At 39.2% G+C, this 14,521-nt stretch overlaps 1 protein-coding gene across 1 annotated transcript in view; it reads right to left on the bottom strand.

Moving 5' to 3' along the window:
- SP2353 (EGF like, fibronectin type III and laminin G domains protein pikachurin) overlaps positions 1–14,521 on the bottom strand; it is a 218,509-nt gene that overhangs the window by 54,984 nt on the left and 149,004 nt on the right. The window contains 4 exon segments of the mRNA XM_074105099.1: positions 1,913–2,114; positions 9,639–9,753; positions 10,310–10,656; positions 11,641–11,757. Coding sequence (XP_073961200.1) covers positions 1,913–2,114; positions 9,639–9,753; positions 10,310–10,656; positions 11,641–11,757 — 781 coding nt within the window.

Here is a 14,521-nt window from a genome sequence, read left to right as displayed (position 1 = left end):
AGGTACTGCTACATACCTGGGACCTCATGGCACCCAATTAACCCTAAAACCTTTTTTTTCTCCAAAAGTATACAAATTATCCAATGTCAAAATTTTATGATTCTCAAATACATTTCACGTCAAGTAACCACTAAGCTTTTAGATTCCGAAGGTGTGCGAGGGTGTGTTAGCAGTGTTAGTCATGATCCTGCTGTTTCCACTAGAGCTGCGCTGTGCGGGAATAGGTAAATGAAGTTTCTTTCTATTGATTCATGACAAACAAACTGGTATCTCTGGTGGAAACACAGCCTAATGCCTGCCACCCTCAAAGTTTCTCTCCTCACAATAGTCATTCCCCCTGATCCTTCATATAATCTGTATACTATGATAAAATTAAATGTAAACCTAGCCTGCTGTATTTCTGTCACTGCCACGTCTAAACAGTGTTTTTTATAGCCCGTTTCTGGTCAAATTGGATCAGCTTTATGCCGCAGTTTATGTCCGTTACTCGAATAACTGGGTCCGCAGCGATCATTGTTTGTTGCGGAGTTTCAATCGAGTTACAGTTTGAGGGATGGTGGTCATAAGTTCAGTTATTGCGCGGAAACTATTCACATACTGTGGAGGAGGGCGTTCGGTTAAAAGCGGTAATGGGACTTTAAACCTCTTTGTTTGTTGGTCACGGAAGTAGTTTGTTTTCGCGGATACATACCGAGTGTTTCCGACAGCAAGATCTCACTTATATGTACAGTCGAGGGAAAAGATAAGATAAAATAATGATTTATTTACCAAAATTAAGATTACACAGTCATAGAGATATACAATAAAATATTACATCGCCATGCTACTTATGAACTAAAGCTTATCTGTGTGATGATATGTTTATATTTTATTACCTCAACGCTGTCACTTATGTTCAGTCCTTTCTGAAAAATTGTCAGGCGGCATATAGTGACGAGGTACTAAACTTTAAACATATCTTTGACCTTGACTGTACCTTAAAATACACGACGATTCTGGAAACGTGAACCCTCACTAACATGTTTTAGTATAGCCTATTGTTTCGAAGTACAGTCGAGTTCATAAACTTGTGAGCAAAAATTTTATAAAAAATATCTGAACACGCTTCTACGCCGATAACAATAGTCGTGTTCAGATATTTTTGATAAAAAAATTACTTACAAGTTTATGAACTCGACTGTACCCTTTGTACGTCTGACTGAGGGAAGCTTCACGTCGTATCTCCTCACTTCTCTAATCTTCAGCATGGTCTGTAGTAGTAGATCCTCGCTTCATCTCGATGTGCCAAGTTCTCAACCATAGCGCTAGGTAGTTTTCAAAAGGTTGTCGTGATCCTCTTGCAGCAAGTCCCGACTGAGCGAAGCTCCACGTCGTATCTCCTCACTCTATTAATCTTCAGCAGATTCTGAGCCAGGACGTACATCCTTACCTCATCTCAACGTGCCCAGTCCTCAAACATAGCGCGAGGTAGTTCCCTAAAGGTAGTTGTAATCCCATAGGTGCAAGTCCTGACTGTGAGAAGCTCCATGTTGTATCTCCTAACCTCATGTCTAATCTTCAGCGGGGTCTATTCCTGGGGGTAGATCCTCACCCCATATTGACGTGTCCACAGAAGTGAAGTGAAGTGAAGAGAGGACTTCAATCTCGAAAGGTAGTCGTTGCCCCCTAGCCGTACTTAAGTCTTGACTGAGAGAAACTCCATGTCGTATCTCCTAACCTCATGTCTAATCTTCAGCGGGGTCTATTCCTGGGGGTAGATCCTCATCCCATATTGACGTGTCCAGAGAAGTGAAGTGAAGTGAAGACTTTAATGTCGAAAGGTAGTCGTTGTCCCCTAGCCGTATTTAAGTCCTGACTGAGAGAAACTCCATGCGAATCACCTCATGTCTAATCCCTGGGGGTAGATCCTTACCTCATCTCGACGTGTCCGTTCCTCAGCAGCAGCGCGAGGTAGTCCCCCGAGAGGTCATCGTGCTCGCCAGTGAGCAGCAGCACGCCGCGCGCGCGCGCCGGTCGCACGCGCAGCCGCAGTCGCACGCGCTTGTACGCGCCACGCAGCGCGCGCAGCGCCAGCCACGACCCGCCCGAGAAGCGGGGGGTCGAGATCGACGAGTCTGAGGGCAAAATAAGATATTGTTAAAAAAATATTTAATTCAATTCAAAATTTGTTGGAGTCCAGTTCTTATACTTTTGAGCAAAAATTCAATTCAAAAATATCTGATTAACATTCGTTAATGTGCAGTAAAAAGAAAGTTGCAGAAAGAACTGATCCCTGAGACACCCCAGCATTTATTTCAAGAAGATTAGACAAGCAATGACCATTAGAATAGACAGATGCCTCAAGAAATCTGTGAGCCAAAAGCCCAAACTATCAGAAATGATAAACCTAGAACGCTTGTAGACAAGGCTATGATACTCCAACTATTTGATAGAGTTGTCTGTTGTATGTCTTTCAAAAGCCGTATAGAGGAGGTTGATTGAGGCCTCAGTTTATTTGTGGCAAGGTAAAATGTTGTAGATAATTTATGTTCATACATCAAAGCTAAGACTACTTCTACTATTAACACAATTATATCGATTCGATGCAAAGCTTTTTCACTACAAGAAAATTATAAAACTTTTATTTTATTTTATTTAACGGTTCGAAAAAATAACACACATCAAACTACACTAATCAATAACAAAGATAAGATAAGACAATTTATTCAATAATTTTCAGTACAAAATAATAATAAATACAATGTTTTACAAAATTCTATGTAACACGTTTGCCTGCACTAGAGTTACTAGAAAACTCTGTATCGCAGGCTTAAAGCACAAAAAGCACCCACTGCGCCCACTGGATTACGTCGTTTTTAAGGGTAAACAGTCTGTTAAATTACCACTTAAATTGAGAACATTCTACACTGAATCAGGAATCAAATGATTCGACTACATACGCTCAGTTACGGTCAGATATAAGGCACCCAAAATGTTCCAAAATAAAAAGGCGGAAACCCTTTGGGATTCCCATCCAACTTCATCAAGCACATCACTCCCCCCTTTTTACGTACAAACCCTACAGACAGGACGATCATTTATCCCCGTTCGTGGAGGGTGAAGCCGTCGGAGTGCCACTCTTCCCGGCGAGGAATTACCGAACAATGCATGTACACTGCTAAGAAATTCTTTTATTAGTCTAAGGTTCGGTTTGTGCCTAAAATAAGTTTTTAGGGTTCCGTACCCAAAGGGTGCCAACGGAACCCTATTACTGAGACTCCGCTGGCTGTGTCCGTCTGTCTGTCACAGGGCTCTATCTCTTGAGCCGTAATAGCTAGACACTTACTCGATATTAATTCCGACAACATATTATATCCGCTTAAAATATTCACAGAATATTTAGTTGTATATTAAATTAAAAAATAACTTAAAATAGAATAAATATTTAAGGGGGTTTCCCATACAGTAAACGTGATTTTTTGCCGTTTTTTGCTAATGTCTAATGTTGTCAACCGTTTGCCGGCGGTTTCGTCCGCGTGGGATTCGATTATCACCCTCTGTTCCCTTGAGAATTATGCATTTTTTCGGAATAAAAAGTAGCCTATGTCACTCTAAGGCCCATAAATTATCTCTATGCCAAGAATCACGTCCATCCGTCGCTCCGTTTCGACGTGAAAGCCGGACAAACATACAAACACACACACTTTCACATTTATAATATTAGTATGGATATGGATTAAGTATGGATTTTCACGCAAACAATCGCATCGAAATCGGTCCATCCGTTTAGGACTTACAATGTACAGACAGGCAAACAAACAGACATACATTACCGACAAACATATGTGTTTGTCGACAAGAGAAAGGGGTGTTAAGTATATCCCTTTTTGTATTGGAGGTTAAAAATAGTAAAAATCAATCGATTCCTGTGTCGTTTGTTACAAAGCCCTTAAAATAAGTGCTATTGTCATTCAAATTACATCACTTCATTAAACGTTAAAATTATTGCACTCAAATGCACTTAAAGCAGAATCTAATCAGTCCATAATTTATAATAGAATCCGTAGCCCGAGTGCGAGGGATTGCTCCAAGGGATCCTTAACGTCAGGCGCTAATGTACAGTTGAACCGAAAATTCCTTTAATATCTTTGATACCAATTAATTATTGATTTTAATACTTTTGAGTCTAACATCTGGTAGCATGGTGTACGGTTGTGTTGCTGTGAAGATGAGCTCTGGTTGAGTTCGAAACGCGTCAGTATAGATGTCATAAAAAGCCGGCCAAGTGTGAGTCGGTCTCGCGCAGCGAGGGTTTGTACATCTCTAAAAATATAATGATCAATATAAAGAAGTGTTTCAGTAAAATAACTCCATGATACTTTTACTCCGTGTGGCACGTAGCTGTTTAACGGCCTGTATAATCGGAATAAAAAGTAGCCTATATATGAATCTAGAGATCTAGCTAGCTATTATCTACCTACATAATAAATTTCGTTCAAAGCTATTTGGCCGTTTTAGTATGAAAGAGTAACATTCACGCGCACACATACACTCACATATTTCGCATTTACACATAATATTACAGCGAAGTGGGATCATTTTTTTCACCAGAATGCAAATTTTACAAGTATAAAATAAGTTTTATCAATCGAAACAGACTGTACCTTAAGTGTATCATGGGTCACTTCAGACGCCTTTGATTCTGCTTGCTCTGTCACACACCTGGCTTCAAAGGGGTGCGAAGGAGACGGTCGACTTCTAAAGACTTAGGGGTTAAATGGAAAAGATTGTGTTCTTTATTTGGAACAGGTGCCTTTGAATTGAAAATTGAGGCTGAAGGTGATAGATATGTTAAAAATAAACGTTTGTAAAGAAAGCTGGTTATAATAATTGATTTCAACTTCTGGTGTCATTTGCATCGTCAAAGACTGAATATCCAAGTATTGAACAGTATTTTATTGTTGCGTGGTGTACACATGGAATAAAAATTGGACTTTAGTAGAAGCTCTTTAGTTTACACAAAAGATCCCTACGGGTCGAAGTGTATCCGCAAGGACCCCTAAATATAAGATAAGATAAGATCCGGAAAACAAATTCTTATTTTAGAACTAAAATTTCAACTATAGACGTTCCTAATAATAAATCAAAATAAAAAATTAAGTAGGTGTAATTATCATGTCTAAAACGAGTAAAAAAAGAGTTTTCGTGTTTCCCTATTTCCTGTGGAAATATATGATGTGGAGTATATGACTTGATTATCGGGAAACCTGACCGCCTGACCCCTCACTTCCCTTCTGTTTAATCTATCAAATACACCGCGGTCACTTCATACACACCTGCCGACCCTCACCCTCTTTTATAAAGCAATTGCGTGCGAGTTTGTTACATTGCGGAGTCACGCGTTCATATATTCATAAGTGATCGAACATCAACGGCAATGTACCGCAACGCAACTCTCAGGATAATTCTCGCACCATCTTTATAAGGCTTATCCCTCATACCCTGGATTCTTCGCGAGATGTCGACTTCCCTGTTGCAGCTCTCAGCGAAGTTTGTTTACGGAGCGTATTATGGTTGATAGTTCTTATAAAATATTTTTTGTGATGTTGATATTTCTATACTTAGTACTACTAGCGTTCCAACAGCTATCACTGCTCGTTTACCTTTATTCATTTCTTCGATTTCCAAAACTTGCCATGTTTGCCATAAACATATATAACCGTGTTGTTCAGATTTTTTTAAATGTCATCATATAGAATGCAGTAGGTTAGGTTAGATTAGTTTAATATCAACTCTGAAGAAATTACTATTTCAGAAATAAATTACTTTATGGCAAATGAAAATTTTAGAAAACGATACATTCGGGCATATGAAATTCGAGCAAACGGTAGAGAACCATCACTGCTATCAGTCTCCTGTCATGGTTCTCTATCGTTTGCCCAAATGTATCGTTCTCTAGAATTTCCATTTGCCATAAAGTAATTTATTTCTGAAATAGTAATTTCTTCAGAGTTGATATTAAACTAACCTAACCTAACCTACTGCATTCTATATGATGACATTAAAAAAAATCCTGAAAACAGTATGGTTCTATATATTTTATAACAATAATAATAAATTCATTTATTTATGGCAAACGTTGGTATGGCAAGTGAAATTCAGGCAAGTAAAGGTAAACGTTCTGTCATATATGTTGATATAAGACAGTAGTGACAAATTTTAATATTTGCATTATATTTTTGCCCTGGAAGACTTTGACACCAATTGAACTGGTCCCAGAGTAAGCAAAGCTTGTGTGATGGGCACTAGGCACCGGAGACATAGATACATCCTTATATGCATATTAAGCACTCAATCCTACTCTGACTTTAACATTGGTATTCGTATTTTTCATATACAAATATCTGCCCAGACCGGTATCGAACCCGGGACCTCAAGGTTCAGTCAGGTTCGCTAGCTTCATAGTCAAATAAACGAATGCTTTACAGACGAAGTCGCGAGTAATGTCAGCTAGTTTAAAATATTAATGGAATTCTATACCCCAAGCCTACCCCTCGATCTATTAAATCTATATCCATTGCATCACGGTTACTTCTTAGACACCTGCCGACCCTTACCCTCGTGGACCCCAAATTCTTTGCGAGGTGCCGATTAGGTCACTACCCTATTACAGCGCTCACCAAAGTTTGCTTGAGGCGCATAATGTTTTATTTTTTATGATTGCAACGTTTAGAATTAGATGATCATTTTGTTGTTTAGCATGTTCAGTCATAATCATCATCAACAACATCATATCAGCTGTAGAACGTCCACTGTTTTTTTTACAAGCTTTTATTTAGTTTTACCTGTCAAGTTAAATTTAACCAACTTCCAGTAGTCAGATTGACTTGAAATTTGGAATATTAATGTAAATCGCGTGACAAAACAATAATCTAGCAGTGACATCCTGGCAGTCTAGCCAGGATCGTCTCCGCAGGACGGAACTCTTCAACGGTTAATAGCATCGACTTGAAATTTAGTATGCAAATGTAGTTTGGGTGACAATGTATGTACAGTTAACCTGCATTTTATGTTCATCAACTAAGAACGGATTTTATCATTTTACTTTTTCAATAAGGCCGACTGTGGCAGTGACTTGAAAGTAGTCTAATGTTTCAAACTATACAATTGACACTGAAACTAAGAATGGTAAAGGAATTTCTCGATGATCATTATAATTATAATGTCGAAGGTATCTAACTGAAATAGCTCTCACAAAGTTTGAGCGCCATCGAATTCGCTTATCCCACATCTTCGATCTCACCTCAACTTTATAATTCGATCTGTATGCCGAACTTAGATGAGGAAAAGAAGGGGGATTGCATTCCCGATTTACATTTTATTACGTTTTGTGCGTCGAATTAAATTCTGTTAATGCTTGAGATGGTTTAAGAGGGGAGAAAAAATGTTTTTCATAGCTAGAGGCACGTATTTTGACTAACGCCACCGTAGATGGTCAAAAAATTCTCGTCTAGATATACCGCGGGAATCGTATTATTTTTTTTTAGATAAAATAAGGTAATTTTAAACAATTTGTTAAATCAGGCGTTACTTTACGGAGGTCAATGAACTAAAACCATCACTTTGCTGACCCACGACCTTATGATAGCTTTGTCTATGCAACAAATGTGTATTCATGCAGCTGCTTCGCCTCCAAACTGAAGAACACAAATCCAACTGTCAGAATTCATCCCCAGAGCAACACAACCGTTCACCAATGTCACCATGCAGCCAGATGTTAGATATCTGTCAATTTATAAAACAATTCTGCATTTTATTCTTTTGCCATCGTTTACTGCATCCAAAACTGGCTTTTATTATTTTGAGAACACCGTTATTTCTCAGATTTCTACATGCGATAAAAACCGTCTTAGGATGCCCTAGCTATTGTGATTTGCGGCTTGCACGAACTCCTAACCTTTTCAAAGCGACCTAAAACCCCGATTCCATTTTCAAACAGCCCCCCACTTTATCTGTGGCAGATCCCAACTCAATAACAACTGTCAGACGCAAGTTATCTGCCCAACTTCCGGTCCGCTTCGGAAGTGGTTCCCGTAATGGCGGCCGTGTACTTCCGCCGTAATAAAATCGAATTGGGAACATTGTTATACGGGTGCGTTCAAGCTGCCCGCTTAAATCGGTTATCTGGGAGAGGCTTGAATAAATGGTATCGTATTATTGAATATTTTTTAAGTTGATTCCGCTTTCGGTTTAGGTTGGCATTTTTTTTCGTATCAAATTATATTTATCTCTAAAAATCGAGACAAAAAAGACTTTATTCCCATGCAGGTCATGAACCACCCTCATCCAATACGATTAAAGTCTTCCAACTGATTGCGGATACAAGAAAAAAACTCTAAAGATATACACAGCGACACAAAATTTGGTCTATTCTACATATTTTTATACTCGTAAAATTACCTATTACTGCATTTGAGGGCCACGTTTTTTTGCCACTCAGTATATTTACTCTTTTCTTCCATCCTTAACGATTATCTTCTATTAGGATAAGTATGTATCCTTTCAATTAGTACTGGTAGAAAATACAGCTCTAAAGCCTTGTTTGCATTACTACAGTCAATACAATCATTCCTGTAATGGTACAGGACCATGTCATGGGACAAGACCATGATACAGTGCGTCCACGAGACCACGACGGCTTAGGAGTTAAAAAAGTTCGCTCAAGCAGTTTCATGGTGCCTTTTTATTTATTGCGATAAAGATGGTCAGATTTATTAAACCTTCTTGTTTATAGGTTTAATATTAAACACCCTGGCTATTTTTTTAAACTGTGTATGTTTATATTTTTCAATATTAGGTAGGTATTCTCTATTCTTTTTGTCTGCGTCTACACTTCATTCATACATATGTATGTATGTGTACCCGTTAGCGTTAACATTAAACTTCGTATCTTTCTTACCCCAGCAACTCTAGTTTCCTTCAAGTAGATTAACGTTCATTTTAAAAAGGTCAAGAAAAACAAATGAAGTTAATTTCTTCAAAACACTAGTGAGTGGCCCAACTGTTTAAAAGATAATAAAGAATCAAGATAATTAATGATGCGCACTAAAGCTGTCGCAGGACCGATGAACGGTGGAGCAGACGAGTCCTCGAATGGAGACCACGGACGGGAAAACGTAGTGTAGGGCGTCCAGAGGCACGGTCGGACGACCTTAAGAGGATCGCTGGCGGCGGATGGATGCGAGGGGCTGAAGGCAGAAAGTTGTGGCGCGCCATAGAAGAGGGATATGTCCAGCAGCGGACTGCTGTAGGCTGATGATGATGAAAGCTGCTTGTAACTAAAATATTTTTTCATCTCTCCTGTTCGGAAAGTTTAATTTTCATGGGTAGATAGCAGGGTGGAAAATTGCGTTTTCATCTCTAGAGTGGAAAGTATTTTTTTTAAATACCTCGGGTGGAATGGGTCACTTTCCACCCTTGGTTATATCAATCTACTATATATATTTATTCATACTTACATTTGAGCAAAAGAAGGTTAAAAAAACGAGTTTTATATGTCTTTCTTGCGTCTCATATTGCTCATATTGTGAGTTTTGTCCGCCAGTAGGTATTACATGAAATATAGCAAATGGTGTATCCTGTCAGCGTAATTGACTTACCTTGTTTACATTTAGACGGAGTGAATGGGCAAGAGCATCGCGCTCCGCCGCACGGAGCGCAGTTGCAGTTTTCCACCGCAGCCGTCCAGGGCGGCGACACTGTCGCTTCGGGAACCTGGAAACACCAACGTTATAGTGCCACGTTTCCAAGACAGCACGAATTTCTTACGAAAAACGGAACCCCTGTAGGATCACTTTGTTTTCCGTCTGTCTGTCTGTCTGTCCGTCTATCCATCTATCTGTCAAGACCTTATCCTCGGGTATGCGTGGAGGTATCAAATTGAAATCAACACCTAATACTTATGCCCCTTGAAGCTGTAAAAAAATAAAGCTTCTACATTAACGTAATCAAAAGATACGGCCATTTGAGCCTTATTTTTCATACATTTCGCAGTCAAATCTATCATTTTCGGACTGCAACTGGCTTCGATTGCTGGACTGGCACGTAAACAAAGCATAAAAGGCTAGAAACCAAATCAGAGTTCAAAAATAAGTGGCTCCAAAAATCCACAATATTTGTAATTATTCTAGACTCCTGTAATGGCACACTGACACGTTGTAAAACCTACAACAATCAATGTACCAACCCAGTACCAGTAAACTTACAATTTATAGCGAGAAAGTAGTCACAATAGTCTCCAATTTAAACTGGCTCTTTAATTTATACTCACTTTTTGTTCCAAACTCGGTCCTTGCGTAGTCACCCCCTGACTAGCTTCCAGCAGCCCATTCTTAATATTGTCATCAGCTATGATCGTCAAATCATTTTTACTAACACCATCTTCAATAAGACTCTTCAGTCCGTCAACTTCCTTGGATCTTTCTGCTGTGTATTTATTATTTCTATTACTTAATTCTTCATCTGGCTGCGTGGTTTTTTCAACAGGTCTTAGCGTAGATTTTAGTCTAGGAATGGACGGTGCTACTTCTAGCTCTGCTGAAAACGATACGTCTTTCTGGTACAGGACATCTTCTTCTGTGTCCACAGAGTTTTCTGAAGGCTTTGTTGAGTTTAATTCTGGGGAAGAGGATGGAAATTTTATTTCTAAGATTCTTGCAGTTTTTACACTTACTGTACGGCTACTCGAAGGTAATTTTAAACGATATTACGTGATTACTTTCCAGGGGGGGGGGGAGGGTACATACGAGTAATATACCGAGTAAACACTGCACTATAGTAAATGTGGTCAAAAATGTTCAGAATTACCCTACTTATCATCCCTTAAAACCCTTACACCCGACTGCCAAATACCCCGGCCAAATACGGCCAAACTAAACCAAACGCCAAACACAAAACAAAACAAAAAAAGCGTTATGTAGCTATCACGCCAAGTGGTAACGTAATCTGAAATCCTTTCGCGTATTTTTACAGAAGTGCAAGATGCGGAAATATTCCAAAAACTTGGAAAAGCTCTCGGAAATATCTAGACTATTTCTACAAGATATATAAAATTTTAATTTAGGAAAAGGAAACTTTCAATCCCCATAAAAAATTGTAAGAAGTTTCCCTATTTCAAAAACTTCCCAATTACTTATAGAAAGTTGCCTTTGGCATATCAGTACGTAGGTATTTTCCGCGCTGACAAAATGTCTTTTTTTTTCGACTGGATGGCAAACGAGCAAGTGGGTCTCCTGATGGTAAGAGATCACCACCGCCCATAAACATCTGCAACACCAGGGGTATTGCAGATGCGTTGCCAACCTAGAGGCCCAAGATGGGATACCTCAAGTGCCAGTAATTTCACCGGCTGTCTTACTCTCCACGCCGAAACACAGCAGTGCAAGCCCTGCTGCTTCACGGCAGGATTAGCGAGCAAGATGGTGGTAGCAATCCGGGCGGACCCTGCACAAGGTCCTACCACCTGCAATGTCATAGCATAGAAGGGAAAAATTAGCCGCGGAACATCTATCGCGTATCTATAGTTCTTTAAGTTTTAAAGAGCCAGAGCCATGAACCAGAACTCTGGAAGATAAAGGGATTGGGGTGATCAAAGTTGCTCACCCAGGCATCCGTAGCCGTCGACGTGGAGCACGAAGCCGGGCGCGCAGCCGCACTCGAAGGTGCCGTCGTGCAGCTCGCGACAAAGCTGCTCGCACGGGCTGCCCGAGCCACAGCGACCTATGGAAACACGTGTGAGTTGTATCAGATAAACCAAAACCAAACCAAACCCTCCAGCCCAAACCAAATTCGACTAAACCAAACCAAACCCCACCAAATCAAACTTAACCAAAACCACACCATATAGGTAGCTGTTGCCTTGTTATGTTATTGACTCTGTCAAGTAATCAATTAAATATTTTATTGTCATATTTCCTCGTATGATTTTATAATAATTCTATGTCAAATGTGTGTGTTCATATCGACAAATATACATTGCGCGTGAACGGCTTTCCTTTTCCACGTGTGTTGTCTTTTTTATCTTACCTCAAAGAGGTAAAATACAGAAAGAACTCCAAGACAAAGTTTCCAAAGCGGTTAGTAAATTAAAGAGTGTTCCTAACATATCATAATATAAGGGAGAAATTGGTACGTCCTTGTGTTTTTAATGATCGAAAGAGCGAAATATATTGGTGAAGGTTGTTTTGTAATTTTGAACAATCCCTTTCTTAGAGTATTTTTAGAGTGATCTAGCTGATTTTTAGACTGGATGGCAAACGAGCAAGTGGGTCTACTGATGGTAAGAGATCACCATCGCCCATAAACATCTGCAACACCAGGGGTATTGCAGACGCGTTGCCAACCAGGCCTAAGATGGGATTCCTCACGTGCCAGTAATTTCACCGGCTGTCTTACTCTCCACGCCGAAACACAACAGTGCAAGCACTGCTGCTTCACGGCAGGATTAGCGAGCAAGATGGTGGTAGCAATCGGGGCGGACCTTGCACAAGGTCCTACCACCTGCTGACTGCCCAATGGAGGGTTATTTTGAAAATTGTACCCGTGCGGAGCCGGGGTGGGGCGCTAGTAAATAATAATTTGATGGATTGATTATTATTGATGGCGCCTCGCGTTGAATACCTACCGTCATTTCAGTTCGATTTTGTTTGCGGATTAATTTCTCGAGTTCCCGAGTTCTCGTAATGATTTTCCCCGTATTGAATTGACGTGGATTTCCCGAGTCTTCTCGACTTGGGAATTCCCGAGCAAAAACCCTACTTCAAACTATCTCCTTGACAAATTTTGTATTGTAGATATTGACAAATCAGTACGGCGGCATTTTCATTTTTTTTTACATTAAACTGACCGGTAATAATGATCCCTATCTCACCTGATGAAAAGTGCAAATGAGGCCAAATGTGTATCTCACTGGTTCAGTAACAGCCTATTCACTCTAGCCCTGAAGAGCCCTGGATTGTATTTATTCAGAAATACAGAGGAACAATAACACAATATAAATATGTCGGTTACACCACTGTCCTCCAATTTAATTAATACAATCATACACTGCAGTGATTAATTAACAGGAATAGGTATGCATAAACTTATCAATAGTCATTCAGATTTGAACTGTTGTTTTATGTAAATGCGTCTAAATTAATGATTAATCCAATTTTGAAATCAATGTATTACAAAAATAAATACAGAATAAAATAATAGTGGAAACGGAAATGCATATCAATACTAATTCAACTGCTGACTTTGATTGGAGAAATGGATTAGAGAAGAGTTGGAAAAATATAACAGAAAGTGTGAACATCACAGAGAAAGTACTAAACATTCATAATGCTACTGAAGAAACTGATGAAGAATATGATTTATTTGAGTTACTAATTCTGTCAGTACTAGCATTATGGCTACTAGTTGTGATATTATGTATCGTAACTGTCATTTTTGGGATCGTGTCGTGGACAATACTAGTGAAGTGGAGACAGTTTCGGAACTACGTATTCGTAAATGTGTGTTTAGCCGGGGGCTTGACTGCTTTAAGTCCTATGTTAATTATATCAACGGGTGACTTTTTCGTGTATATCTTAGAAATAAACTTGATCTCTTTCGTTATTTGGTTGTTGATAACCTCCATTAGTTTTTACGTTGACGTGGTAAAAGTATTTAGCTATAACTACGACCATATTTATTTAAAGAGCAGCATTATCGCGTGGGGGCTGCCTGCATTAATAATGATCGTGGAATATTTTGAACCAAAGCTTGATATTTTCGTATTTGCAGTGCGTTGTGTGTCTTTGATCAGTATAATCTTATATATCAGAGTCTTGCACAAGTTGATGCAACGAGCGAAAGTGAGAGGGAGTTCGCAAATGAAAATTTGGCAGAAGATCAGGATTGCTACGTTCATTTTCTTCGTAAGCGGGTGCGCTATGTCGCTGCCCGTACATTTAGCAAGTGCAGTTAGTTCGTTCGTGATATCTACTTCTGTCGTAATAGTTGCATTTCTTTTACAGCTCCTTTTAACCAACGTGTTGTTTTTAATGATGCGATCACATAGGATTCTTTGGAAAGAATATTTGAAGCGAAGACGGCTTAGAAATAATAGTAGGTTGTAGATATTTGTACTGTCGTTCATGTATTTTACATTATTACGTGTATATAATAATATATTGTTATTTGGTATTCTTTAATAAAAAAACATGTCACATCTAAACGACCTACCTTTTCCACTTCCATTTATATCCATGTTATTGTAAATGAAATTGAGAGAAACCGCGTACTTAAAAATAACGGATTTCAGTTCAAGTAAGGTCTGTGTCTTACATAGACTATACTGTGTGGTTGACTATTTATGCTTCAATTTCCTGGTTATATTATACAACGCAGCACGTTGCCATGGTTCTAAAGTGAGAAGTAACCAGCTGAGTGATCAACCCTATGGATCGACCCGACGAGCGTGATGATTTGATTACTTACACATCGTTGGTACAAGCTA

The sequence above is a fragment of the Choristoneura fumiferana genome, chromosome 22, assembly GCF_025370935.1.
Source record: "Choristoneura fumiferana chromosome 22, NRCan_CFum_1, whole genome shotgun sequence".
NCBI lineage: Eukaryota > Metazoa > Arthropoda > Insecta > Lepidoptera > Tortricidae > Choristoneura > Choristoneura fumiferana.
This window is presented reverse-complemented; position numbering and strand designations above follow the sequence as displayed.